Source organism: Prionailurus bengalensis, chromosome B3 (assembly GCF_016509475.1).
Source record: "Prionailurus bengalensis isolate Pbe53 chromosome B3, Fcat_Pben_1.1_paternal_pri, whole genome shotgun sequence".
Classification (NCBI taxonomy): domain Eukaryota; kingdom Metazoa; phylum Chordata; class Mammalia; order Carnivora; family Felidae; genus Prionailurus; species Prionailurus bengalensis.
The window spans coordinates 147,210,172-147,236,867 of record NC_057355.1 but is presented as its reverse complement, the minus strand read 5'-3'; the positions used below and the strand labels follow the sequence as shown (position 1 = coordinate 147,236,867).

At 65.6% G+C, this 26,696-nt stretch overlaps 1 protein-coding gene and 1 long non-coding RNA gene across 4 annotated transcripts; both read left to right on the top strand.

Annotated features, from left to right (window-relative positions):
* The first annotated feature begins 205 nt into the window (after positions 1-205).
* Positions 206-8,043, top strand: LOC122469605. Its single transcript, XR_006293547.1, has 2 exons — positions 206-1,398; positions 6,955-8,043. It is a non-coding gene; the product is annotated as an uncharacterized LOC122469605 (long non-coding RNA).
* Positions 8,044-15,133: 7,090 nt separating this feature from the next.
* Positions 15,134-22,390, top strand: NUDT14 (nudix hydrolase 14). Of its 3 annotated transcripts, none has more exons than XM_043557121.1 (6): positions 15,134-15,301; positions 18,000-18,008; positions 18,270-18,313; positions 18,827-18,891; positions 19,110-19,347; positions 22,077-22,390. In XM_043557121.1, the coding sequence occupies exons 1-6, from the start codon at positions 15,221-15,223 to the stop codon at positions 22,315-22,317; spliced, it is 678 nt and encodes a 225-aa protein (XP_043413056.1). In that variant the 5' UTR covers positions 15,134-15,220; the 3' UTR covers positions 22,318-22,390. The 3 variants fall into 3 exon arrangements, with proteins under 3 accessions (XP_043413056.1, XP_043413054.1, XP_043413057.1); XM_043557119.1 differs by having other exon boundaries at positions 17,952-18,008; XM_043557122.1 differs by lacking the exon at positions 18,000-18,008 and having other exon boundaries at positions 15,135-15,301.
* Positions 22,391-26,696: the final 4,306 nt, after the last annotated feature.

The window sequence follows — 26,696 nt, the reverse complement described above, 5'->3', positions numbered from 1 at the left end:
GGTCAGGATGGGGCGTCGTGTTTCTTGCAGAGGAGCGGGGAGGGGAGTCTCGAGTCCGTGGGTGGGGAGCAAGTGTGTGTCCAAAGAGGTGGGCAGAGGAGGTGTGTGCTTGACCCTGGTGGACCCTGCACCCTGGCTGCTCACCGACCGACTGGCTTTGGGCACTTGGGATCGCAAGGAGGGCAGACAGCCCTGGTGGCTGGGGTTGGGGTTGGGAGGGACCTGCAAGTCTTTCCCGAGGGCAGAGCCGGACCCTAAACCACGGGAAAGATGGTGGGTGGAGTGTGGCAGAAGGGCAGGGCTGGAGCAGGCCAGGGCTCCTGGGAATGGGGTTCCGAGTGGCCTTGCCAGCCAGGTGCAGGCTTGGGTGAGAGCAGGAGGGCATAGGTGGGGGAGTGGTGTGTGTATGAGGGGGGGGCAGGGTGTCCCCAGGCCAGGCTCCCAGTGAGTCACTGCTGACCCGTCGTCCCGGCGCCGCGGGGGCCCAGGCTGGGCTGGCCGCAGGAAGCTGATAAAGGGCCAGAGTCAAAAGCCTCCAGGCCTCCCACTTCCTGCAGCCCCAGGAGCAGGGTGTGGCGCTTGGGGGGCGGGCGGGCGGGTCCTGGCGGGCATCTGTTGATGCAGGCTCAGGTGTCCATGGCCTGGCTGGAGGACCCACAAAACAACACAAATTGTGACCTATGACTGCCTGGCTCTGCCTTCAGAGGATGTGATCGGGGACGTTGTGGTGGGCACAGGCAGCCTCCGGCAGCCGTGGGCAGGAAGGCCAGCGGCAGCTTGGAGGTGTCGGATCAAGGGGCAGAGGGGAAGGGGTGGCCAGGGCAAGGACACGGCCAGGGCCAGGACAGGGGCAGGCAGGCCAAGCGGGCGCACGTTTACCTGAGGGCCACTCTGTCACCTGAAGGTCAGGTGTGTGTCCACCTGTCCAGCCACAGAGGGGTCATGGTGACCCAGGAGATGGGGTGCTCCTGGGAGGCAGGAGGGGCAGGAGGTCAGCTGGCAGGGGCGCTGAGGCACCCAAGTTGCGTGGGCGACCCCATGGAGCCACTCCCAGTGACAGCAGCGCCTCTGCCACGCCTGTGGTGACGACCCGCCAGCCCACAGGTAGGGATGTCACCATGAGCAAGAGCGACCTCTCCCCACGCCACCTACGCTGGTCCTGCTTCCTCAGGGCCACATCCCAGCACCACCATCACCACGGTCACCCCACCGACCCAACCTCGGGGGCCTTGGCAGAGTCACCACGCTCACGCTCTCCCTGCCAAGGATGGGAGCCAACGGCCACCTCCGCCAAAGCCACAGCCACCATCACGGCCAGGCGTCCCACCCAAACACGGCCACGGAAGCACAGCGAGGCGCCGACGCACCCCAGCGCCAGGACTTCTGACGCCTTTTGGGGTAAGTCCCAAAGACCACGCCCCCCGCAGAGCGCGTCTCCCTTCGCCGGCGCGAGGGCCAGGCGGCCAGGGGAGCCCGCGGTCCCGCACCACCAAGGCCCGGGGGCGGGGCCGCGCGGGGGCGTGGCCGCTCCCGCGCTGAGCTCTCCGATTGGCCCCGCGCGGCCGGCAGGGGCGGGCCGGCCGCCCATTGGTCCGCAGCCGGAGGGGAGGGGCCGCCGTCAGCCCCGCGCTCCCGCGGCGCGTCCCGGAGCCGGGCAAGCGCGCGGACGTCGGGCGGCGGGGTGTTCGGATCGGGCCGGGCGTGCGGGGCGGGCCCGGCGTGAGGGGCGGGCCGGGCGTCAGTCCCCGCGCCGCGCGCCGCGGCGCGGGGCCTTATCAGCGGGGGCAGCTGGCGGCCCGTCAGTGCGCGAGCGCCCCGGCCCAATTCAATGGCCATTGTCCGCCGGCCCCTTTGTTCGGGAGGCGGCCACTTCCTGCGGGGCCGGGCTCGGGCGGGGGGGCAGGAAACGCTCCGAGCCGAGGACCAGACGCTGAGGCCGCCCCAGCCAGGGGTCAGAGGCGACGGCCACCTGCCCCGGGGGGCGTCCTGGGCTTGGGGCGGGGGGACTGCGAACAGATGCAGGGGCTTGGCCAGGGCTCAGCTCGGTCCCGTCCTCGGAGCCTCAGTCTGCCCGTCTATAGGGTGGGTGGACGGGCCAGAAGGTCCCCTCCTGGGGAGGTGATGGTGGGGGCTGGGCTCATGAGATCAGATCCTGTAGAGACGGGGGAGGGGCAGAGGAAGCCGGAGGGATATCCTCAGGCAGAGGGGTGCCCCTCCCAGGCCTGCCCTCTTCCCCCATCCCTGACTGGGGATGACCGGCTCCTAGGGGCTCAGAACAGCAGCAGACAGGACTCGGGTTCCAGGGGATGGAAATCCAACTCCCACTGCCTCTACAGGAGGAGAGAGAGTCCACTCAGGACTCCAGGCTGACAATCAGGACTGTGACCTGGGGTGGGGGGAGGGGTAGTGAGGGAAACAGTGGCCCAGGTGCTGCCCCACCTGGGGCCAGGCCTCCCATTCCGCCCTCCCCTGGGCTCTGCTGGGCGGTTCTGCTCACAGAGGACCGGCTGTCTTCTTGGGGTCCCTCACGAGGGCCCGGTGGGCGCGGAGGGGGGGGGGGGGCAGCCCCGTGTAGCACTCTGATTGGCTGGACCTTGATCACATGCTCACCCACAGCTGGGAGTGGGATCTAGGGTTGGGTGGGAGATGGGACCTGGCCCAGCACCAGAGCCCACCATTCCCGCCCAAGCGAGTCAAGGCACAGATGGTCACAGCCTCTGCCGCTGTCCCCCCCACGCGGCGTGGACCTTCCTTGACCAGCCCCCATCCTGCCCGTCTCCCCAGTGCCCTGGAATCTCTTGCACTTCCTTCCTCTGAAGCCCCTGTGTGGCCTGTGCTGCCTTCCCCCGCCAACCTCAACCCAACTCAATGGGAAAAAACTGCTGGCATTTCAATGGCAGAACTTGATGAAAAGTTGGTGACCAAAGGCTTGGACGAGCTGGCAGAGGACCAAGGGGACAGTGGGCAACCCGGAAATTAAATGCTGCAGGAGACTGCTGTCCGAGGCCAGAGGAGCCAGGGGAGGGTTGCCACCCAGCCCCCATGTGGCTGAGTCCCCACGGAGACAGACTGCTGGAGGTGCTCCTCTGTGACCCTGGGCAAGCCTTGTGCCCCTCTGAACTCCTTAGCTATCACACGGGGGTTTGTGCAAGTGAAGCGAGGCGTCAGACAGAGAGCACCCAGCTCAGCACTGGAACTTAGGTGCTTTACAAAGGGCAGAGCACTTAGCAAGGAACTGAGCACCCACCAGGGGAAGAGGGGAGCCATGCCCCCCAGGGGTCCTTGGCCTTAGGAGCTGGAGGTCACAAGGTCTAGGAGAGGCTCCAACTTGAACCTGTCTGAAAGGCAGACGCCAAGTGGGTGTCTGGTGTGGAAGAGATCTGGGGGGACACAGCTGTGAGGGACACAGAAATGGGCCAGAGGGGTGGGAAGAGCCCCAATCCCCCCACAGGGTGCCTGCCCAAAGAGAGCAGAGGGGGGGTGGGAGGAGCCTGCCCACACGCCCCCACCCCCTCGGGCTGTGCTCTCCGCCAGGTGGGTGGGCACCTGGCCGGGAGCAGCCAATGCCACCGGGTCCAGAGGGTGTCAAGCAGGCTCAGCGGCGGGATTTCTGAGCGGAGCCTTGCCACATGGCCACGTGGGCCAGCCCGGCAGGGGTGTCGGGGACATACAAGGAGAGGTCTGTGTGTCACCCAAAGCAAGGTGGTCAGCCCTACTATCCCTGCACTGTGGGGGCCCTGAAGGGGAGGGCAAGGGCGGGAGAAAGGTGTGCCCCGGCAGGACCCCAGAACTCCAGAGGAGGAGTGGTCTGGCCACGGTGGGTTTTGGTGCGGCGGAGGGGGGGGGGGTGGCAAAAACCTCAGGAGAAGCCACGAGGGTGGTTAGCGAGGGTCTGGCCCAGGGAAGACCAAGGAGTGTCCACAGGGAGCGGCAGTGGCTGGGTGGCTCAAGGACACGTGGCCCTTTGGCCCTGGAGACTACAGAAAGGTTAGGATAAAGTCAGGAGATGGGCTGACAGGCCGAGGGCCCTGGAGAACACGTCAGCGTGGGAGGGACACAGCAAAGGACTCTTCAGCCGGCAGCCCCGTTGTCCCGGGTGGAGACCAGCATCCTCACTGCGTTTCCAAAGGAGAACAATTCAGCGGCAGCCGGGCCCCGGGTCGGTCCTGGCCGCCTGGTCTGCCCCCTGCCCCCTGCGGGGTCCAGGGGTCAAATCTCCTGCCCCGAGGCCCTGCCCTCACCCCTCTTCTCCACAAGGGAAAGACCTCAGAGGGTGCCCTCGGGCTCCTCCTGCTACCACAAGGGACTGTCCCCACTGGACAGGCAGGTCTGACATCCCCTAGGGTCTGGGCCTGCCTGAGCCATTCGGGACCGTTTGTCACCTCACCCAGCGCCACCTTCAGCCTCAGCCCTGGCATGGTGGTCCTCACTGGCCATCACTCCCCAGCCTCCCTATATCTGAGGGTGCCCCCCACACTCCACCCTCTGCCCTACACTGTGGAAGCGGCCCAGGCGGTGCCACGGCCATGCCTGCCTCGAACCTGCCCCCCCCCCCCCCCCCAGTGCCCATGGCCTGCCCTCACTACGGCCCCTCGGTACTCAAGCCCACAGGCACCCTGTCCCTCACTTCTCTGGCGCAGGGACCCACTGTCCCCCAAGACGCTCTCCTCAAGCTGCCCATGGCTGGCCCCTGCATAGCTGTTAGCCTTTCGCTCGGGTCCCCCTCCTCCAGAAAGCCCCCCGTGACATCTCCCAGCCCTGTTGCCGCCTGTCTAGCTCCAGCCGCTCTGCACACATTGAAGCTGCTGGGGTCGGGCTGCGGCTCAGAGGACGGATGGCTGGTGGACGGACCTTGCCTGGCCCTGGGGGTCTGGGGGGTGGGGGGCGTGCAGGGCCCCAGTGGCACCCAGCCCTGGCGGACTTGGCTAGAGGCTCCTCTTTGTGGGAGGTCTCTGCGTGAATCACCCCTCAGGCCCAGGCACAAATGCAGGAAATCGCCATTCTATGAGACTCTATTTTCTCCCACAGAGGGGAAAGTCTGTCACACGAAGGGCATTGTTCCCCTGCTCGTGCTTTCCGGGTGGGCACGGTCCGCGATGGGGCTTGCGCGTTCTGGGGGCTCCTGGCCGAACCGTTTCCCTTCGAGACCCAGGGGCGCCTAGAGGTTGGGAACATGGGGCCACGGCGCAGCCACCAGCTTCAGGGGGACACGGACCCACCCGCAAGGCGGTGCGGGTCCCGGGAGCCTGGGTCTGCACAGCGTCGGGGCCTGAGTGAGGTCAGGGCCAGGGTTCTGCCTGACACCCACACGCTCTCTGCCCGTCTGTGGGCCTCGGGGTCCCGTCCAGGCTCCAGCTCAACCTTGCCTCCCCCTCTCCAGGAGGGCCACCCCAAACCCACCCTGCGCCCCCTGCAGCCTTTGAGACCTGGCCAGGGGCTGTGGCCCTACCGCCCCTTGGCTCTGGGCTGCACGAGCCACTCTGTCCTGGGGAGACCCTGACACAGTCGGGCAGCAGAGGGGCAGGCAGCCCCCACGTGACGCCACCCCGGCCACTCGGTCCCGTTGCTGCCCTCGGGGCTGACGTCAAGTCCCACGTGGGGCACACGGGGCACACGCGGCACATGGGGTGAAGGGGCCGGGGCGTTGCTTACAGCTCAGCTCAGTCGTACACGGGAAATGGCAGGTGCACTTAGGGGCTCCCACGAGCCCCCGAGGAGCCCCGGGAAGGGCTGTGGACAGCTGACGCCCCACTTCTCACATCCTGGAGGATCCCAGCGAGGAGCCCGGGAGTCTCGGGGTGCAGGTGCCACAGACCCAGGGCCACCCAACACTGAGCCCCCGGTTAGAGGTAGGAGCGGCGGGAGAGGGGCAGGGCTCAGGCCGGAGGGGTGGGAAGCCACGCAGCCAGGAGGGCAGGCCGAGGGTGGGCGTCGGGGCCTTAGGAAGGGTGGTGGCAAGGAGGAGGCGGGGGCGCGGCCTCCGTGTGAGCAGGAGGACGCCCCGACCCCCGGCCCACGCACTTGAGTCCCAGCCCGGCAGGCTCCGTGATGCAGTCGGCAAGGCCAGGCCAAGGAAGAGCCCAGCCTGAGGGAAGAAGGGAGTAATGTGGCCCGGGTGTCCTGGGCAGGACAGACTGACAGACTGGAGGGGGGGGGGGCACAGGAAACCAGAGGCAGGAGCCCAAGTCTCAGAGAGAGCCGGTGGAGACACAGGTCCTGATGCCACTGAAACACGGGGCTCAGGAGGTGTCCCCAGAGAAGGAACCAGGGAAGGTCATGGCAAGGCCTCTCCTGGAACAGGGCGGGGTGCAGAGCCGGCAGCCGCACCAGGGCAGAGACAGCGGTCGGAGGAGGGACGGCACGAATGAGTTCCCTCCGAGAACAAAACAGAGAAGGGACTCTTCAGAGAAGATTTGCCTGAATTACAGACGCAGGACTCGGGTGGAGAGGACTTTCAGGGGGCACGGGGGCCGTGGGGGTGGAGTTTGGCCTCTTATCACCCGGCTCACACAGACCCTCCTCCATCCCTCCTGCCTCCGGCCTCCACCTTTCGTCCTCACCCTCTGACACGCCTCCTCCCACTTGGTTGTTCTGAAGCGAATCGTAGGTATGGCTTCATATTTCAGTTTGTATCGCTAAGAGACTACTTCCCAGAAAGGGACTACAGTGCCCTCAGCACACTGGTGCCCAGTCTGGTTCCAGTTTCCTGGACAGTCGGTCTGATGAGGGCCCGCGCATGGCCCGCATGTTGTAACTCCTTCGTGTGTCTCTCGGATCTCAGTGTCCTCAGGTCCTCCCTTGCAGTTGTCTAGCATTTGGGCCCCGACCACATATCTGCCGTGGACCAACTGTTGAGTGTGGCCATGGTAGGCGCGGGACGTCGCTCATCAGCGTGTTCTCCTGTTTGGAAGTGCGTGGTTTCTGATTGTTTTATTTTATATTTTTTTATTGCAGTAAAACATACCAAGCATAAAATGGACTGTTATAACCATTCTAAAATACAAGCATCACAAAGGACAAAGAGGAATATCAATAAGTGTGACATGACTCTCAGATCAGAGAACAGAACACATATGCCACTAAAAACATAGCTTCAGAAAACAAAAAGCCACAGATGACAAGCGACCTGCTCCAACTCCTCTCTGCACACAGACAGCTCGAGCAGCCACAAGCAAAGATGTGAGCAATTTGGATAATGCGATAAACTGAGGCACACTCTTTTCTAGTACAAATGGGACACTCTCCAAAGCAACACGTTTTGGATCCCAAAAGAGGCCTCAGGACACCTTCGGAAGTAGAAGCAGCCACACGGGAGGCAGGCAGACAAGGAGGCGACGAACTGCCTGCCCACTGCCCCTAGTGCTGCAGAAAGTGGTTCCAACCTAGAATTCCATACCCAGCCAAGCCATCCTCGGAGTATGAGATGGAATAAAAAACATTCTGAGACATGCGAGGTGTCTCGCTATCTGCCACGTGTGCTCTCTCAAAGACCTGCTCCAGGAAAACAAGCGTGCAAACCAAGAAAGAGAGAAGCCCAGCATGCAGACCCCAGTGTCTCACACAGGAGCCCCAGGAAGGGAGCCCCAGGGCTGTGGGGGGAGAGGTCTGCGGGACAGCTGTGCCTTGTGAGGGTCGGCCATCCGGACTGGGCAGCTGAGGACACAGCTTCCCCCAGGAGCAGCGGCTCTGACACGTGCCTGACCTACGCCAGAGAGTGCGCAGAGGACCCTGGTGGGTCAGAAGCAGACACGCGGGGCAGCCCATCCTCCTGGCCCTGCCTTTTGCCCTGCCCGGGCCGTGGGCGCCTGGGCGTCCAGAGATCATCTGCGTCCCTGCCCGCCGACTGGGAGGCCGAGGCTCTGCGGTGTCTCTCCTCCTGGGGGGCCTACCGCTGAGCCGCTTGTCAAAACAGGGAGAACGTAGGCCGGGGACGTACACCAAGTGCTAAAAGCCAGGGGACAGGACACGACGTCTGGAGGAAGTTGCTTTGCTGGGACAGTCCCCCCAGCGGCTTCCAGGGAACCAAAAATGTGCTATTTCGTATCGGGCTCCTGCATGTCTCTTTTGCCATTTTTTTTAACTGGTTTTTATATTCTTCTCCTTGCACAACATGTCGCACTTTACCGTCTGAAAACCAGCGGTGCCGCTTCCCCAGGCACACGCAGCACAACACTGCTGGGGAGGCGTTGGCAGCAGTGGGGGGCAGCAGGGGGGCATCCACAACAGCGGGGGGGGGTGTCCCCAACAGCAGGGGATCCGAGTCCACAAAGAGGCACCCCAGAGAGATCCAGGCAGATCTGGGTGCACGAGGGGGCTCCGTCTGGGCGCGGGGAGCCTGTACGCACGTTCTCCCGGGTCATCACAGACCCAGTGGCCATTCCGATTCAAATCCCTCCTGTTGGTTTTATCCCATTTGTTCTAGCGCTTGTAAGGAAAAGTGAAGGTTAATGATAAATAAGCTAATTCTGAAGAAAAACAGGCAAAGCAAAGAGGTGGAACTGTGGAGTCAGACGTGAAGTCAGCAGTGACACCGGGCGGCACTGGCACGGGCATCGGCAGTGGCAGGAAGAAAGCCCGAGCGGCCCGGCCATGCGGTCCGGCCTCTCTGGGGGACCAGGGCTCAGAGGCGGTGGGCGGGGCCAGCGTGAGCTCCGTCCACAAGGCTCAGGCCAGAGCAAAGACCCCGATACGAAAACCTGGGCTCCCCGGGGCTGGACGGTGACACCAGACCCCCCCATCCGTGACACACCTGCCCAGACACAGACGGGGCCACAGTTACAGGAAACAGGACGGCGAGTGTGCACGAGGGACCGCCTGTAACGCCCCGATAGAGGCTGAAACATCGCGTCGGGAAACAGGGACAGCGCCGCCGAGAAGGCGGGGGCGGGAGAGGAGGCACGGGCTCCCCGGGGTCAGAGACACGACGGCAGCAGTTTGGAAGATGGGTTGAAAGTTAAAATTGAGAAACGCTCCCATTCAGCAGAACGGAAGGGCAGACATACAAACAACAGACCACAGAGGTGTGATCTGACATCCAGCCAACGGGGTTCTGGAGCGGTGAGCAAACGGAAGGGAGAAAATGCCAGAAGGTTTCACAAACTGCAGGGCACACGTTTGCAAACAGATGGGTCGCTGGCTGAGGATCCAGAAGCCCATCCCAGACCCGACGCGATGGGACTTCAGGATCCAAACGCAGCCAGAGGGGCACAGGCCCCCCCAAGGGGTCAGGGACTGGCTCCGCCGTTCCTGTGACGCCAGAAGCCCTGGGCAGCCGCGTCTTCAAGCTAGGACACCCGCCCGGATCTCAGCTGCTGAGGACACCAAATACTTGGCTTTCGGGAGACACCCCTCACACGAGGAAGCAGACCAGGGAGGAGGAAGGCACGGGTCGGTGACGCTAGGCTGGAAGTCATCAGGGAGACGAGGGACCCCTGGGTCCTGGAGAAGGGGCACCAGTCCAGGGTGGCCGCCACACAAGACCCATCGCAGGATGACCAGGGGCGTTGACCCGGGTTCTCCAGAGAAACAGACGGATATATAAATGTCTGTGTGTATCAAAGTCACTCTCAGGGACGGGTCCCCCCGTGCTTGTGATCTCACTCTCAGGGCCTGTCCCCCGTGTTCATGCTGTCACTCTAGGGACGGGTCCCCCCGTGCGCGTGCCGTCACTCTAGGGACAGGTCCCCCCGTGCCTGTGCTGTCACTCTAGGGACAGGTTCCCCCGTGCTCGTGCTGGCCACAAGGCCCCACGACCGGACCCAGGAGAGCCGGCCGTGGGTCCCGCTCTGAGCCCAAAGGCAGGAGGAGACCCGTGTCCCAGCTGGAAGACGGGCAGAGGGGTCAGGTTCTCCCCCTCCGCCTTTGTCTTCAGGCCCCAACTGATCGGACGAGGCCCACCCACACCGGGGCGGCCTCCGTTTCCCTCAGTTCGCCGAGTCAGATGTCCGTCTCACCCAGAAACGCCGGGCGTAACGTTCCACCAAATACCCGGGCCCCTGCGGCACAGCCACGCTGACGCGTAAGACGAGCCATCGCAGGAGAAGGAAAGAGAAGGGATGATTACATGAGAAGATTAAGCGTGGAAGGAGGTACAAACAAGACGCTCTTCTGAATGTGCTACAAAGTGCACACTCCCTCGAAGGAGACAAACGTCCAGTGCCGAGTTAGCAGGGGGTCCCAAGCTGGACGCCCCGGGAGGGGAAACGGGCACGTGTACACGCGCACGTGCGGAGGAGCTGAAGTCCCCCGGCCGTGGGGCTGAGGCAGTGGACGCTCCCCTCCGTCCGCTCTGCGGCCACCTGACCTCCTCCTCACCCTTGTGGTCCGTGCTCAGGGAAGGCAATGTCCCCCGGCCAGACCTCGGAGGAGAATGGTCACTGGTCCTCAGAGCGGGGCCTCCTGGGCAAGGGTTTCCTCTCAATTGCAAAGCCCCTCCCGTGTACTGATGCCACGGGGTCTGCAGACAAGGCTGGGACCACGGTAGCCACCCTGTGACCGTGAGGTTGAGCGGGGCTGACGTGCTGTGCGTGGCGGAGCTCGGGGACAGCTTTGGGGCCTCCTCCTTGCAGACTTCTCACGCGAGATGGTCGACCCCGTGCCGTCTGAACTCCTGTGGGCGGCTCCCCTGTTTGTCTGTGGCTGAGCCTGTCGTAACCAATGCGTTACACATACCGTGTGGTGGGGAAAAAATACCTTCAACCCACAACTGCACAAACAGCCAGGCGCCTGGGTGGCTCAGGCGGTTCAGCGTCTGACTCTGGATTTTGGTTCAGGTCGCGGTCCCAGGGCAACGGGATTGAGACCCGTGTTGGGCTTGCACTGAGTGGGGAGCCTGCTTGAGATTCTCTCTCCTTCTGCCCCACCCCCGCTCGCACTCTTCCCCTCTCTCTCTCTCTAATGATAAAATAAAAGATAAGCAAAAAGCCCAAGACAAAACACACAGCCATCACCCGAAGTCCCTTCCTAACTGACGTGAAAAGAAGAAAGAGGCTTCTCCGGGCGCCCGGGAAGGATCAGGGGTTTGGTACCTTCTCCCCATTGCCGCCCCTGGTGCTCCCCCAGGCTCACGGAGGTTGGGGAGCTGAGCCCCCCAGAAAGGTGAGGCTTCAGCCCCAGCAGGAGCCTTGCTGCCCCTGGGTCCTCTGCACAGGTGCCCACCTCGCTCGGCCCCTTTGCTTAGCGGAGAAGACCCACCCACACCAAGCCTGGAGGCCCTCTGCCCACAGCTGGCTGCAGAGACACAGAGGTCAGGACACACACGCGCGCGGGCAGGCCACCAGCGACCACTGAGTGACGTGGGGCACAATGGCGCGTGCTCCTCAACTCAGCTGCTCCCTGCCTTCGGGTATCCCTGCTCACCTGTGTGTGGTGCCCAGACGCACCCCTACAGCTCCATACCGTCACCCTCGGGGCCCCACCCACCCCTCATCCTCATGCCTGAGAGCCGGTGGGCTCCCGTGCCTGTGCCCCTGAACTTGCCCCTCCCTGACTGTCCTCTGGCTCAGCCCCTCCACGCATTAGCTGTGCACCTGCTCTACACGCCCAGGCCCGGCTGCACTGTTCCTGCCGGCCCACCCCGCTGGCCCTCACTCCTGGTGCTGCCCCCCACCCCGAGTCTCTCCCACCAGGAGCCCCCGACCAGCATCCTCACCTCTCTGGACCACGGCTTGCCCATCACCCTCACTACGAAAAGGCTGAACCTTGGAGGAAGCCAGTGTCTGCCTGTCTATCTGCCCAGGCTGTTGGCTACTGCCTGAGAGCACCCTGCAGCCTGGTGCCACCGGAAAGCCCTGCTGGCCAGGCCATCAGGGCTCGCAGCCCCCCTCCCCGTGGGGACCACTGTGCAGCCGGTGAGCCCGCCCTGCTCCTGCAGAGAGTGGGAGGCCGCAGCCAGCGGCAGCCTCCGGCCGCCCCGCCAGCGCCCGCCCGGCACCGAGGAGCAGGGCCTTCGGGAGCCCCGGCGGCATCCCACTGCCCTGCTCCCCATGTCCACACCCTGGTCCCCAGCACTGGGGCAACGGAACCGTATGTGGCACGGAATGATTAAGTCCTTCACCGAGATGGGGAGATCAGCCTGGATTATCGGGGTGGGCCAGGTCATCACAACGTCCTTATAAGGAAGCGGGGGGGGGGGGGAGGAGGAGACGTAATGATGGGAGCAGAGTCAGGGAGAGGGCCAAGGGGCATGGGCGCCTCTAGAAGCAGAAAAGGCCAGGCCAGGTGCTCTCCGGGAGCCTCCAGAGGGAAAGTGGCCCCGGTGACGGCTGAGCCCAGTGAGGCCTGTGTTGGACCCCTGCCCTCAGAGCTGCAGGATAAAAAATCTGTGCTGCCTTAAGCCACCGGTTTGGCCTCCAAGGCGCTGGGGCACGGACACGGGGGCTCCGTACCAGCTCAGCCTCCAGATGGGGCTCAGCAGGGCCTCCGGAGGTGGCTTTGGGATGGGCCCCCATTGCTGAGGGCCGAGGGCTTCTTCCGTCCTGACCCATCCCCTTCCTCCAGGTCTCTGGGAGCGGCGCCTCCTTGGCTAGACTGCCCCCCAGCCCACCCCCCCTGCACTGAGGGGGGTACTCGGCCCAGTGCCTGTTACCAGGGTCCCCCGGTTCCAGGCCGCCTGGATGTGGTAGGCACTTCAGAACGATGGCTGGATTCACACCTTCCTGGAGAGACTCACTGCCACCCGTGGCCTCCTGACCCCAGGTCCACATTTAGGGTGCACATCCACGTCCAGGACTAAGGGGAAGGGCCCTAGGGCATGTGGGGGATGGGGCTGGGGGAGATGCCTTGAGCGGTTTTACAGACAGTTTTTCCCCTTTTAAAGAAACTGAAATCCATGTGACGTTAACCCTCTCACCCTGTATGCACTCCAGTGGTCTTCCCCACCCACTGCCTGGCTCTAGAACTCGGGCTCCGCCCCTAGAGGGAACCTCATCCCCAGGAGCAGCCCCCCCACCCCAGCCCCTGGCGATTCCTAAACTGCTGTCTGTCTCTGGATTTGCCTGTTTTGCCTCACGTCCGTGGGATCATATACGACGTGGCCTCTTGCGTCTGGCTTCCCTCACTCGGCATGACACCGAGTTCACCCGTGTATCTGACTTTGCCTCCTTTTTATGACCCAACAGACACTCTCCCTTAGGGCGAGAGCACACCGCTCACCTGCTGGCCCCCGGAGGGAGGTGCGCGTTGCCTCCGGCTGCCAGTAGGGCCGGGGGAGAGAGGGTCTCCCGAGCCGTCCAGCCGGGAGTGCACTCAGCAGGGCAGACGGCAACTCTACAGAGCTGCTACCTACCCCACGGACCTTAATGGTCCCGGGGAGGCAGTGGGTGAATTTGGAAGGGGTCCGCACATCCACACCCAAGGCAAGTTCCCAGAGGAGCAGCACCTCGCTGGTACTGAAGGGAGGTAAGTTCCGCAGTCTAGGCTACGAGCCGCTGATGTGATGCACAGTGCTTTCCGCCTCAATGTGAAGGAAACAATGCTCTGTGAGATGCTGCGTCTTCCCAGATGCTCCTGCAGCTCCCTGCGGCCCCTCCTCTGCCCAGGCCGGGGCTCTTGCCAGCTCAGCTCTGTGATTTGTCCTGTGCTCTGGGAAGGGAGCGTCCCTGGGCCCGGAGTGTGTGCAGGACAGGTGCACCTGGCTGCTGGGTGGGGTGGGGCCAGCTTCTGGGACGGGCCCTGGTGTTCGTCTCTCTGCCCGCCCGCCGCCCCCCCCACCCCAGGACACTAGGCGGGTGGCGAAGGCTGGGAGGGGCAAACCCCTACAGGATTATTGGGGGCCCGGTGCTCCAGAGCCCTGTGAGGTCCCTTCCCTGGAACCCGGGCAGCTCAGGACTTTCTCTGTGACACAGGACACAGTGGAAATGGTGCTGCAAGACATCTGAGGTGGGTCATGGGAAACACGGCCTCGTGACCATGTGCTGGGGGAGCTGCTGTCGTGGGAGAACCCCACTGCTCCGAGACTGCCATGCCACACACGGAAAGGTCACACACCGGGAGAAGGCCAGCCAGCCCATGGGAGGGGCCAGACACACGGCAAAGAGGCCATCCGGGTCACGTAAGCCCACGGAGCCCTGCTGCTCCTGACCACAACCGCAGACAAACCCGAGGGGAGAGCTGCCCATCTGGGCGGGGGCCATCCATGGACTGAGCTAGCAACAAATGGGTGCTTGCTTTGAGCCACAAAATGCTGGGGTGCCTTGTTGCACTTACGCAGCAATGGATAAAGACACATGGGAGTCAGCTTCGGGGCCACATGGCCAGACCTGTCTGGGCTATTAGCCCTGGGGCCGTAGTTCAGAGAGCAGGACTCAGCGCCCCTACCCCACGGACCTTAATGGTCCCGGGGAGGCAGTGGGTGAATTTGGAAGGGGTCCGCACATCCACACCCAAGGCAAGAGTCCAGCTGTTGGGGCTTTTCCACAGCTAGAGGGGTGTCAGCACGGTGGGACTTCCCAGGAAGGGGTGGGTAGCAGCAGGCTCCAGAGGTGAGGCCCGGACAGCTCCAGAGACAGGGAGTGTCAGCTCCTCCCGAGTCCGGCAGGTGGGCAGCGCCTCCCAGGCCAGCCCCCTGCCCCCCCAGGGGAGGGCTCGGCTCTGCGATGGCCCTGGTCCCGCCCCCTTCCCGGGCTCTTTTGCCTCGCCCTCCTTCCAGAGCTTCTGTCTTCCCGGCCAACAGGCACCCTGGAGGTGACTACACTGTCCCCCACCGTCGCCCGCGCAGTGACCCCGCGCGCAGCCGCCGACCGACCCCTTCCTTCCTCCTCTCGCAGGCGCCACCAGGCAGCCCCGACCCCTGACCGTTCTCTTCAGGGCCCAGCCTCTCCCCGGCTGGGGCCTGACCCCCACCTAATCTCCGGGCCTTGGTCAACCCATGCGGGCTGGGACAGCCGCTCGGCTCATCCCGCCGCAGCTGGACCGCGAAGTCCCGGGTCCGGCGGGTCCCCTCCAGCCCCGCCCGCCAGCCCTGCGCCGCAGCCGGGGTCCACCGGGCTGGCCCTCCCCGCTCGGCTCCCGCAGCGCGCGGAAGTGGGAGCGCCTCACCTGAGCGGCCCCCCGACCCTGGCAGGTGCCGCCCGCGGTCCGCCCCGTCCCGCCCCCGCTCGGCGCCCGTCCGCCCCGCCCCGCGCGCACTGGGCATGCTCAAAGCCGGGTCACGCGCCGCGCGCCCGAGGCCCGTGCGCACTCTGCCCGTGGCCGCCCGGACCCGGCTGCCCGGCGCGCTGCCATGGAGCGCATCGAGGGCGCGGCCGTGGGCCGCTGCGCAGCCTCGCCCTACCTGCGGCCTCTCACGCTGCACTACCGCCAGGTGAGCCCGCCCGCGCGTGCGCCTTCCGCGGCCCCGCTCACCGTGGGCAACCCCCCACCCCGCCCGGCCCCGCGGGAGCCCCGCCCCCGCCGGGTCCCGCCCCCACCATAGGTCCCGCCCCCGCCGGAGCCCCGCCCCTCGCGCCTGGCCGAGCTCCCCGGCTCTACGTGCGGCTCCGGTTCGAGCCGGGTTCCCAGCCGGGGTAAGCGCCCGGGTCGGACGCCGCTGGGGGACCACTCATCCCTCCAAGGAGGCTTGGCAGGGCCCCAGCGCTCCGCACGTGGGCTTGCTTCCGAGGGCACCTTAGAGTCCCCACCTGCTCGGCCGCCAGGCGGGCTGCCCCTCGGGCATCCTTCCCCCACCCCGCCCTCCCACCTGTCACAGGAAGAGCAGGACCAGCCGACTTCCTGGGCGCCACGCACAAGGCAGGTTCGGGAGAAGTATTTGTGGGGCGAATGAGAACCAGCTCTGTGGTTCGGGTCCACCGGCGCCCGCCCGCCTCCCAGTCAGCTGGGCCGGGTGTTCCGTGCTCCTCTCCCCGGCTGCCTCTGGGCTTGCGGCTACCTGTCCTCTCCGTGGCCCTTCGCTCAGCAGCCTCCAGCCTGAGGGAGGCCCCCGCGGCCCTCGCTTGCCCTGCCCATGTAGTCCTTTGGCTCCGTCCTTGGGATGGGCCCAAGTTGGCAGTGCTGGCCTGGGACAGACGCAGGGGGTCAGGTGACAGACAGGGGCCTGGAGGTGGCTGCCCTTCTCCCTGGCACTGACTTTGGCTGGGGATGCCTGACTGTGGCTGCGCAGCCCCCCAGGGACTGAGGCTCCGGGAGGCAGTGGGTAGGCGCAGAGTGGGCCAGGTGCATAACTGCTCTAGGGCCTATGGCTGCAGTTCTCTCCCGGTTTTGTTTTTGTTTTTGTTTTAAGTGCAGAGCCCAACGTGGGTCTGGAACCCACACCCCTGAGATTCTGACCTGAGCTGAGGTCAAGAGTCAGACGCTTAACCGACTGAGCTACCCAGGAACTCTTCTAAGATTTTATCCTTAAGTAATTTCTACACCCAGCATGGGGCTTGAACTCACAACCCCAAGATCAAGGGTCGCACACTCTGCAGACTGAGCCAGCCAGGCGCCCCTCTCCCAGTGCCTGTGAAGTGTGGTAGCCTGTCTGTGTGTTCCCACTAATGGGTGCTGGTGACCAGAGCAGAGGAGGCCGTGATGGGCACAGGCCTGGGAACCAACGCAGCACGCCTCCAGGGGACATCGGGCTGGGCTGTGTGTGCCACTGAGGGACATCTGCAGCCCTCTGTCATTAGCTACCCCTGGTCAGGGGAGACGTGCTGGCCAGACAGGCCAGAGGCAGGTCATGTCTGTGGCTCTGAAGTCCTGTCTCTCCCTCCCAGGGCCCCTGGAAGATTAACCAGGCCTAGGACCCAACCGGCTGGTCCGGGGGTCCTGTGGAGGGGCTGGCTGGGCCTCACTGGCTCTCCTGGACTGCCCCTGGCACCCTGCCTTGGCTGGACCTGAGGGTCTGACAGACAGTTTGATCTTGAGCTGAGAGAGTGCCCAAGACTCGCACGAGATGGCCCGTATCCCGAGGGAGGCCGGAGGCACAGCAGGCCTCCTCTGGAGCCCGTCCTGGGTGGGTGGCTGGCCCCAGGGTGGCCAGATGGCAGGCAGGCCCAGGCTTGCCTCCTGGGGGTGGTGCCTCTCAACGGCCTCCCAGGCAGCCCGAGCTGTGCACCACAGGGTGTCCACCCTCCCGCCGCCTTGGAAACAAAGGCCCCACCACTCCTCTGGGACTCCTCTGCCTCCAGCCGAGCTGAAACCAATTTTCCCCGCTCCTCTTGCACCAGCGTGGGGGCCTCTGCCTGGAACACCCTTCGCTCGCTTCAGTGGGGCCTGGTGCACTGTCACCTCTTCCAGGAAGTCCTCCCTCTCCTGTAGCCCCAGCGGCACATTCTGTGTCTCTCGTGTCTTCAGGGCCTGGATAGAGCCCCAAAAGTGGGGCCTGCAGCTCTCCAGGGCCTTAGGGCCGGCCCAGTGACTGAGGGTGGCTAGGCTAAGCCTGCTGGTGACAGGCCGCCTCGGGGCGGGGCCCCAGGGCCCTAGGGCCAGCTCCGTTGGCAGAGGCCCCTTGGGGAGCAGGCAGGGCCAAGTGGAATGCTGTTGTTGGCTCTGGCCCCTGGGATGGGAGCCCACCTTGTCTAGCGGTGTCCAGCTGGCAGGAGTCTGGGCCCCTCGCACCCCCTGACCGTCCCCCAGCAGGCCCTGCACCACCTCCTTCGTTCACTGATGGCTGCCTGGAGCCCCAGGAGCCCTTTGGGGGTGTGCTGCCCAGGCCTGGGGGGCAGGACGGTGGAGGCCAGTGACAAAACAGCAGGACCACAGGATGTGCGAGAGACGGCCTGAGACAGACACCGGGCTGGGGGAGGGGCTATCACCCGGTCGTTGTCATTACATCACTCCATCCTGCAGGGCCGCCTCCCGCCTGCCTCGGGTGGTGCCGATGCCCTCTCAGGAGGCCGGCCAGCCCCTCCTGCCTTCCTGTCACCCTGTCCCCTGGCCCAAGGGAGCTTCAGCAGTGAACACCTGATCTCTGTGCCCTGGGGACCCTCCCTGTCCTGACTGTAAGGACACCTTTGCCTGTCTCTCCCCCACAGCCCCCACAGTCCACCCTCCACTTGGTGACAGGATACGTCCCTTTGCAGCGACTTGAGGTCAGCCTGTGCCTTTCCACCATTTGCTCTGGTTTTCTGCCTCGCCCCACCCCCCCACCGGAGCACCAGACTGTCGCTGACCTCCCCGGCCGGCCCGCTCCTGCTCCTCCCCCACCTGCTGAGGCTCCCTCGGTGGGCCTCCAGTGGGTCTCCGGGCGGGGGCTGGTGCGCGGGTCGTCTGGCCTTCTCAGCCGCCCTGAGCGCTTGGAGCCTCGCTGGCAGCCCCGTGGCCCACCCTCACCCCTGTGCCATTTCTTTCAGAATGGTACTCAGAAGTCGTGGGACTTCATGAAGACACATGACAGGTGAGAGCCCAGCCTGGCCTGGTTGCCTGGGAAGCCCCCGACTGCTGCCCCCTGGGATGCTGGGCCCCTGGGGGCCTGGAGCCCCACCCCTGCCTCTGGCTCCCGGCTCAGGCCCCGGTGGACCTGGAAGAGGCCATCTGGGTGCCCTCGCCCGCCCCGGGCATCAGGGGTGTGGACTGGATGGCAGTGTGGCTCGAGGAGCGTGGCTGGTGGGTGGCTGGCCAGCGGGGGCCACGTGTCCCGTCAGTCACCCAGCCTCGGCTGCTGCCACCCCTAGCTAACCCTAACCCCACCCTCTTGCCCCCATTCGGCCAGTTGGAATGCAGTGGGCCTGGCCAGCCCTGGCCCTGCCTGGGCCTCAGTCTCCCCATCCCGGTAAGGGACCAGTTTTCCCAGGGTGCTGGGGAGAGGAGGTGGGCCCGGCATGCTGGGAACGGGGCATGGGGGCCAGGGGCCCCAGGGAGACGAGGTGAGGGGGCTGCTTCCGTGCTGAGCTCTGTCCACCCCCCGCAGTGTGGCCATTCTCATGTTCAACTCTTCCCAGCAGAGCCTGGTGTTGGTGAAGCAGTTCCGGCCAGGTGAGGCCGGCCAGAGCAGGCCGCGGGGGGAGGGGAGGGCTGCAGGGGGCACGTTCAGGCCCCTGAGGGCCATCGGGTCCGAACGCAGACATGGGGCGGGGGGCGGGGGGTGCTCCAGGGGGAACTAACGCCCCGTGAGGGGGTCTGGCCTGGAGCGGGGCACGTGGAGGCCTCAACAGCACGGCTGTGACCGTGGTCGATGCCCCCCCGGCCCCCAGCTGTGTATGTGGGCGAGGTGGAGCGCCTCTTCCCCGGGTCCCTGGCGGCCGTGGCCCAGGATGGACCCCGGGCGCTGCAGGTGGAGCTGCCTGGCTCGGCGGGGGTGACCTACGAGCTGTGCGCTGGCCTCGTGGACCAGCCCGGGCTCTCGCTGGAGGACGTGGCCTGTGCGGAGGCTTGGGAGGAGTGCGGCTACCGGCTGGCTCCCTCCGACCTGCGCCGGGTCGCCACCTACAAGTGAGTGGGGTTGGGCCCGCGGGCCTGCCAGGCCGGGGTGGGGGGGCATCTTGTGGTCAGCACCGCCCCCAGGGGTGCGACGCGCCGGGGGGGCAGCGAGCGCCCCGTCCTCACGGGTGTGTGGCTCCTCTTTGTTTTCCAACATGGAGTTGGGGGGAGGTGGGGCGGCACGCACCTCAGGTCGCGATCCAGGCCGGAACCCGGGGCTCTGGGGGGCAGTTCTGGAGCACGCGGCGCCCCCACCCTGCGGCCCTAGCAGCTGCTGCCGACAGATACCTCTACTTCCTGTGGGATTAAGCACCGGGCGCTGGGGGTGGGGGTGAGTCACAGATCTGCTGGCAGACGGCGCCTCAGGAATGAGGCTGGGGTGGGGGGGGGCAGGGGTCCGGCCTTGCTGGGGAGCGGAAGCCGTGTGGCCTGGAGCCCGGGTGTCCCCACCATGTTCCCCACGAGGCCCGCAGCTGGGGCTGTCCTCCCAGGATGGGATGTTGGGGTGAGGCCCATCCCACCCCTGCCCCAGGAATGCTGTCAGGGTCCCTGACCCTGGTGAAGTCTGGGAGCAGGAGGACGGTCCTGGCAGTGACACCCCATCCCCAGCGCTGAGCACTGGCCGCTGGCAGCCGTCCCCAGAGGGGGGAGCTCTGCTCCTCAGCCCAGTGCAGGAACCACTCGGTATGGGGCCCAGGCCCAGGGCTTTGTCGCGGTGTCTCCCTGGCCTAGGGGCGGGGGGCTGGAGCTGACCTCCGGCACACGGGGGAGCCCCCGCGTCGAACATAAGATGCCAAGCGGCTGAGTGTCTTGGTCTGAGGGGCAGGGCTCGGTGACCTGCAGGCGTCCTCCTCGGCGCTGGGGTCCCAGAGGATCTGAGGGGCCTGATCTGGAGCTGGCGTTGAGCCGGGAGGAGGCACTCTGGAAGGTGGGGGACCCCAGATGAGGTGAGCCTGGGCGGAGTCGTGGCAGAGAGGCCGGCCCAAGCGCGGCCCAGGCTGCAACGTTTCCACAAGCAGGGCTATGGCTTGATCGTGTGGGTGCTGGGGAGCCCAGGAGGGCTCTAGGCAGCAAGCAGCATGGTAAAGACTTGCCTTTTGGAGGCAAGGGGTGGCTGTGGCAGGGGGGCAGGACTGAGGGGCTGGAGGAGAGGTCAGGGCAGCTGTCCCTGCAGACCCGGGGGCTGGACAGACAGCAGAGAGATCTCATGCCTTTTCTTCGTGTGGAGGTGAACCAGGCCACTCACCTGCCAGGCACAGGTGACAAGGCCCGAAGGCACATTCCTCTTGCTCTGGGTCAAAGGCTGTGCCTGTCTCCTTCACAAGCTGGCGGAACCTGGGACCGGAAACCCCACACGCTGGCGCTTCCATCAAAGGCGCGGCCTGTGGCCACCGTTGTAAACAGGCCATCGGGAGAGGACTGTGGCAGATAAGAGTCTGGGGCGGGGGAAGCAGCTAGGTGAGGCCGGTTGGGATGGGGTTGGCCCTCCTGGGGGGTGGGGCACGGAAGCTCTGTCAGCCGTCTCTGCCCTCCGCGCCCGGGCAGGTCTGCAAGAGCAGCCTCCGCCCTGCGGGTGTCTGGCTGGCCTGGTGCCGCCGGTCCCCCCGCCCCCCGCACACTCACGCGGGACCTTCCCCTGCGGTTCTGGGACGTGGGCGGGCCCCGCCGTGGCCCTGCCCTCACAGACGGCAGTTCCCGTGGCTGCCCGTTCTCGCCAGTCTGGGCCACCGCACTTCCCCTGGGTGTCTGCCCCCCTCCTGGCAGCCTTCGGCCCGCTCTGGCCACCTGTCCGCACCCCTCCACGCCCCAGCTGCCTCAGCATGGCTGTCCCCAGCCTGGAACTGGTGTCCTGCAGATGCTGGGGTTGGGGGCTCTCACAGGGCAGGTCACACGGGTCGCCAGGAGGGCCCTTGCTTCCAGCCCGCCTGGAGCCTCGGGTGGGAAGGGAGGCCCTGGCTGAGGGGCTCGCGTGAGCAGAGGGCAGCGGCCTGCCTGGCGTCTGCACTGCCGAATGTGGCAGAGACCTCGCGGCTTCCGTCAGCCCACAGTTAGGACCTCGAAGTCGCTGTGGGTCAGCCGTCTGCGTCTTGGGAACGGGCCCAGCGCTCAGGGTTTTGCTGTCCTGCAGTCAGGGTCGGCTGGGCTTGGCTGGGGCTCGGGACCCCCTTCCCGGCGCACACGGTCGCGGCAGAATTCAGCTCCCTGGGGCTGTGTGACCGAGGGCCCCGTTTCCTGGCTGGCTGGTGGCCGGGGACCACAGTCAGCAACTTAAGGCCACCTGCGGGCCTGGACCACGTGGCCCCCTCACAGGGCAGCTTGCTTTGTCCGCAAGGCCTGCGGGACGGGCTTGTCTCTCTGACTTCCTCCGTCTCCCCTCTCCAAACCTGCACTGAAGAGCTCCCCTAGTTCGGTTAGGCCCACCAACGTGATCTCTGTGGACGAGTCAAAGTCATCTGATTAAGGCCCTTAGTTACACCTGCAGAATCCCTCCATCTCTGCCACGTGACATAAGAATCCCAGAGGCCACACCTAGCATACCGCCAGGTTTCTGCTACACCCGAAGGTCGCAGGAATCTGGGGGTGGGGGGCCCGGGGGGGTGTACCCCGGAGTCCTGCCTACCAGACTGGCCTGCCTGGCCTGGGCGGGGGGGGGGTGGCTGGAAGGAGGGCTGGAGGAAGCAGGACAGGTGTGTCCGTGAGGCCCGTGTGGGCGGTTCAGGAGGTGCTGTTTCCACCCGCAGGTCTGGCGTGGGACTGACCGGCTCCAGCCAGACCATGTTCTACGCAGAGGTGACCGATTCCCAGCGGAGCGGCCCGGGCGGGGGCCTGGCAGAGGAGGGCGAGCTCATCCAAGTGGTGCATCTGCCGCTGGATGGGGCCCAGGCCTTCGCGGATGACCCGGATGTCCCCAAGACCCTTGGTGTCCTCTTTGGCATCTCGTGGTTCCTCAGCTGTGTGGCCCCTGGGCTGGGTCCCCGGTGAGACTCCGGGGGGTCGGGACCAAGGTCGGCCACGGTCACCTCCTGCAGATCCAATAAAGGCTTGTACAACTCCAGCCTGTGTCCTCTGGCTCCGAGCGGTGGCCCCAGGTGGGCCGGGGCAGGTGGAGGGACCGCGGGTCTTTCCCCGATGGGCCCTGGGGGAGGGTGGGCTTTCCACCAAGAGGCCTCTGGCAGCAGGCAGGGCAGGGACTGCTGAGGGCAGCTGGTGGCCGGCAGACGGCTAAGGTCAGGCCTTAGGTGGGGGCTCGGCCAGGCCAGGCGCTCAGGGAGGACAGAGTGGTGGGCCATGGTGTGGCCGTAGAGCGGTGGCAGAGCCAGCCCTGGGGAGGAGGTGGGGACAGAGCCGCAGGCTGTTCATTCTCAAGGGCGCGTGCTCCCAGCACCCTACCCTCTCCTGGAGTCCGAAGCCAGGGCCGCTCTGGGTCTAGCACCGCCCCCCCCCCCCCCCGACGCCCCGGGTAGTGCTCTGGGGAGTTGGAGTCGGTGATAAGAACTCCTTCTGCCCTCTGGCCTGTGTGTGGCGTGGCCTACAAAGCTGGGAGGACCCCTGCCCTGCACACTGGCCTGTCTTAAGGGTCAGGGGCTGCATGAGCTACCTTTGTGACCCTTAAAACACTTGGGCTCACAGGAGAGCTGGGTGACTGCTCAGCTACGCTCCCAGTAAATGCTCCACACGTAGCGGGTGGATGGGGGTCCTAAGTGGCGAGGGTGTGCCAGTCACCACAGTCCAGGTTGGGCAGTCGGTCGGTCGGGGACGGGGGCCCAGCCTGAGCGCTGGGGACGCTCCTGGAATGAGGGCCAGCCTGACCCCCTTTGCAGCTGGTGACCTGTCCTGGCCCTCCCCCCCAGAGCCCTCCAAGTCCTCTGGTCCACCGAGGGCGGTGCCACGGATGATGGGTTGTGGGCAGCTGGGGGAGGGCCAGGTGCCCACGGGCTGTTGCTGTCACAGGCAGTAGGAGCTGGCATGGTGGGGAGCTCTGCTCCGAACCTGACTTCAGCGTCCCCGCGGACCAGACCTCAGGCTGGAATGGGGCGGGTGCTGAGGAAGGGCCTGCCTTTGGCTCCCGCTGAGACCCCACTGCCAGGTGGGGGCCACTCTCTCTGGCTGAGGTCACCCTGCCGTCCGGTAATCCCCCTGCCCTGCCCCAGGCTGACCCCACACAGGCAGCACACGTGGAAGGCCCCTCCCTTCAGCCGGGGAGGGGGAGGGGGCGGGGGCGACAGGCACAGTGCAGACAGCCCCTGGGCCTGGCATTCGAGGCCGTCCTGAGGAGGCTGTGCCCAAGGGGCCCACCCGAGCGGCACCACCTGTATGCAAATGCTGGCTGCGACCCAGGTGGGGCCTCCAGGGAGCCCAGCCAGTTGAGTGGCACACTGCTGGGAGTGGCCCTCAGGTGTGTGCTGTGCGACCAAGGGGGCTGGCAGGGCTCGGCTGCGGCAGGGTCCAGAGGAGCGGGCCGCGCTGGGCCTCAGTGCATCCGGAGAACGGCTCGCAGGGCGGGAACCCTGCCCAGCCTAGAACCACCCCACCTCCCTCCCTCTTGCCTGCCTGGTGCCCCCCCTCTAGGGCCCCACTGTCCCTCCTCGCTGACCTGCAGGTGCTGCCCGCTGCCTCAGAGGGGCCCTGGCAGGCTGGTGCCGGGGAGCAGCTGGGGGCTGGGGAGCGGCAGGCGGGGGGCGAGGGGCAGAGCCCCCGGACTTGGGTGCGGTCCAGCCCCCTCATTCAGCTCTGCAGCCTGATGGGGCAGGTCAGCAGGCAGTGCCGCTGGGCCTGATGGAGCTGGCATCGATTTCCCGGCACTGGGGGGTGGGGGGGGCTGTAACCGGAAACTCCCCTCCCTGGCCGCTATATTTAGCACCACAGAACACGGGCGGAAGCGCTGCTCGCTCCTGAGCCAAGCCGGCTCCATCCAGACTCCGGGCAGCCTGCACCCTGGCCTGGCCCTGAAGATCCCCTGCCAGGTCGGGGGCCCCCGCCCCTCCCACACCTTGTCGAGCGCCCACCTCAGAGCATGCCCGAGAGCCCCTGGTACTGGGGAGCTCGGAGAGGGAGCCCCCAGGCTAGAGGTGGGTGTCGCGGCCCAGCGGGCCCCAGAACAGGGATGGGGTCTCTCTGGAAGAGGCGGGGCAGCCCGGCCCAGCATGGGTGATACAGGCGCCCTGGGCCCCATAGGATCCCCAGCCCTCCGGCCCAAGGCTGCAGAAACCCCTATGGGGAGCACCCTGAGGGGAGGACCTCTCCCTCTCCCGGCAGCCTCCAAGGCCCACCCCTTGCCTGAAGTGGCCGCCTTCGTGACTCGAACCTCTCCTGGGAATTAAGTCTGGGCTGAGGCTCCCGGGAAGCAGAAGGAGAATGGGGGGAGCGAGAGGCAGGAGTCTTCTGTGCCCTGCAGGGTGGGGCACGCTGGGCAGGGAGGCGAGGAGCTGGCCCCTGACAGGCACCCTGGGTCTGCCGAACCCCTGGTACCGCCCCGATGGTCACCCAGCTACCCTGCTCCCGAAAGGCCCCGAGGGAGGCAGGTGGCACCAGGCCATTGTCTCCCTAGCTTTGCAAGGCAGGTGGGGGCTCTCTCTGCCCGCGAGGCAGGGCTGGCCAGCCGGAGGGGCCCCGGGAAGGCCACCCCCCTCGACAGGCTGAGCTTGAATCTTGAGATGCAGTGAGCATCCCTCCCTGGTACCTCCCAGCTGAGACCGCTCCGAGCACGGAAAGAACCCCTGCCGGAACTCAGCAGCTTCTGGAACTGGCGGCTCAGCGAGTCTCCGGGTCGTCCTTCCCTCCTGCAGCTGGCTGTGGGCAGGAAGCTTCAGAGGTGGATGAGGGAGGGGCGTGTGGGGGGATTGTTCGCTGGATTCCGCCCACCACTTGTCTGGGGATTCTGCACCCCGCCCCCCCACCCCAGTCCCTCTGCTGCCAGGCCCCGGTCTGGCAGTCCTGGGCCTCCCTGCCCTGGCTTTACCCCTGCTGCCCCTCTCCCCGCAGCCAGGGATCTCTGTGAAAATGGAAATCTCTACAGTGCAGCCCGACCCGGCTCAGCTTCTCTCTGTGACTTCCCCTTGGTCTCAGCAGAAGACTAGTGCAGAGGCCCAGCACGGCCGGCAGTCACTATCACCAGCAGCCTCACCTATGCCCCTCACCCCCTGTGCCTCTGCCGTTGTGTCTTTCTCACAGGCTTTCACCTGGGTCAGGCTCCCTCACCCCAGGGCCTTTGCACATGCTTTCCCCAGCTCCTCACCTGGCTGACTCATCTGCCTTGGGGTCTTAGTAGACCCCCTGGCCAGTTTGCCCTGCCCGCCTCACCCTTTAAGTTTGTCAATCTAGCTCTGTTCGTGCCTGGGCCGGGCCCCTCCAAGGGTTCACCACTTGGCTGAATGCTGGGTAAAGGTGCCTAGAACTTTCCTGGATAGTGGGGGCAGAGGGCACAGACTAGGATGGGCAGGGATGGAGCCCTGGGCCCCTGGAGCTGTGTTTGGGTCTCCTCACTTGTCTAGGGGCCAGGAGTATGTGGGTGCCTGCTTCTGAGCCAAAGAGAAGGAGCCCCCCACCCTGTGCCCCCCTCCCCGTGACCCCTCCCCTGCAGGCAGTAAGTGGAAGGCTCCAACCCAGTTTGCATTCCCTTATTTGGTATGCGTCCTGCCCCCCCCCCCCCCCATCCCAGCAGCCAGGGCTCAGGTCGGCAGGGATGGGTGCCAGGCCCATCCCTTCAGGGGCTTCCAGCTGCTCCTGTGGCCTGCATCCTAGAGGGACTGCTGAGCGGCATCAGTCTGGCCCCCTTGAAAGCCTCTTCTCCCAGGAAGCCTTCTGTGCCTCCCCCCACCCCATAGCAGTTACAAGCTCCAGGCAGGGGCTGTACTTCCAGCCCAAGGGCCCGCAACAGACTCGCTCCAGGAGCCAGAGTTGAGAAGATAGCCCAGTTTTTGTGGGGGTGGGGTCAGAAGACCCCTGTGGACTTCGGGTCCCTAACCGCCAAGACGACCGCCAGCCCTGGAAGGGACCCTGCTTGCTGGAGGGGGGCTGATGTTTGCAGACAAGGAGCCCTTGGTATTGACCCCGGATGGGGGGGGGGGGGGGCGGCGCGAGGTTACCCCGGCAGAGGGCAGCACGGTGATGACGGAGAAACGGGACGTGGGGACCTGGTGACCAGGACAGCAGGAAGAGCCTCTTGGGGCAGCTCTCCCCTGGTCCCTTTGAGCGTCCACCACCGTCTTTTACCGTCTTTTATTCCTTGGTCATCCCCCTGTGTCCCCACCCCAGCCCAGGGTCCGGCCTAGGCGTTCGGCAAGGGTGCGGCCTGGCGACCCCTGCGCCAGCGCGGACCTGGGCACCCAGCCTACGCCGCGGAGCATCTGTTGCCTGGCTGC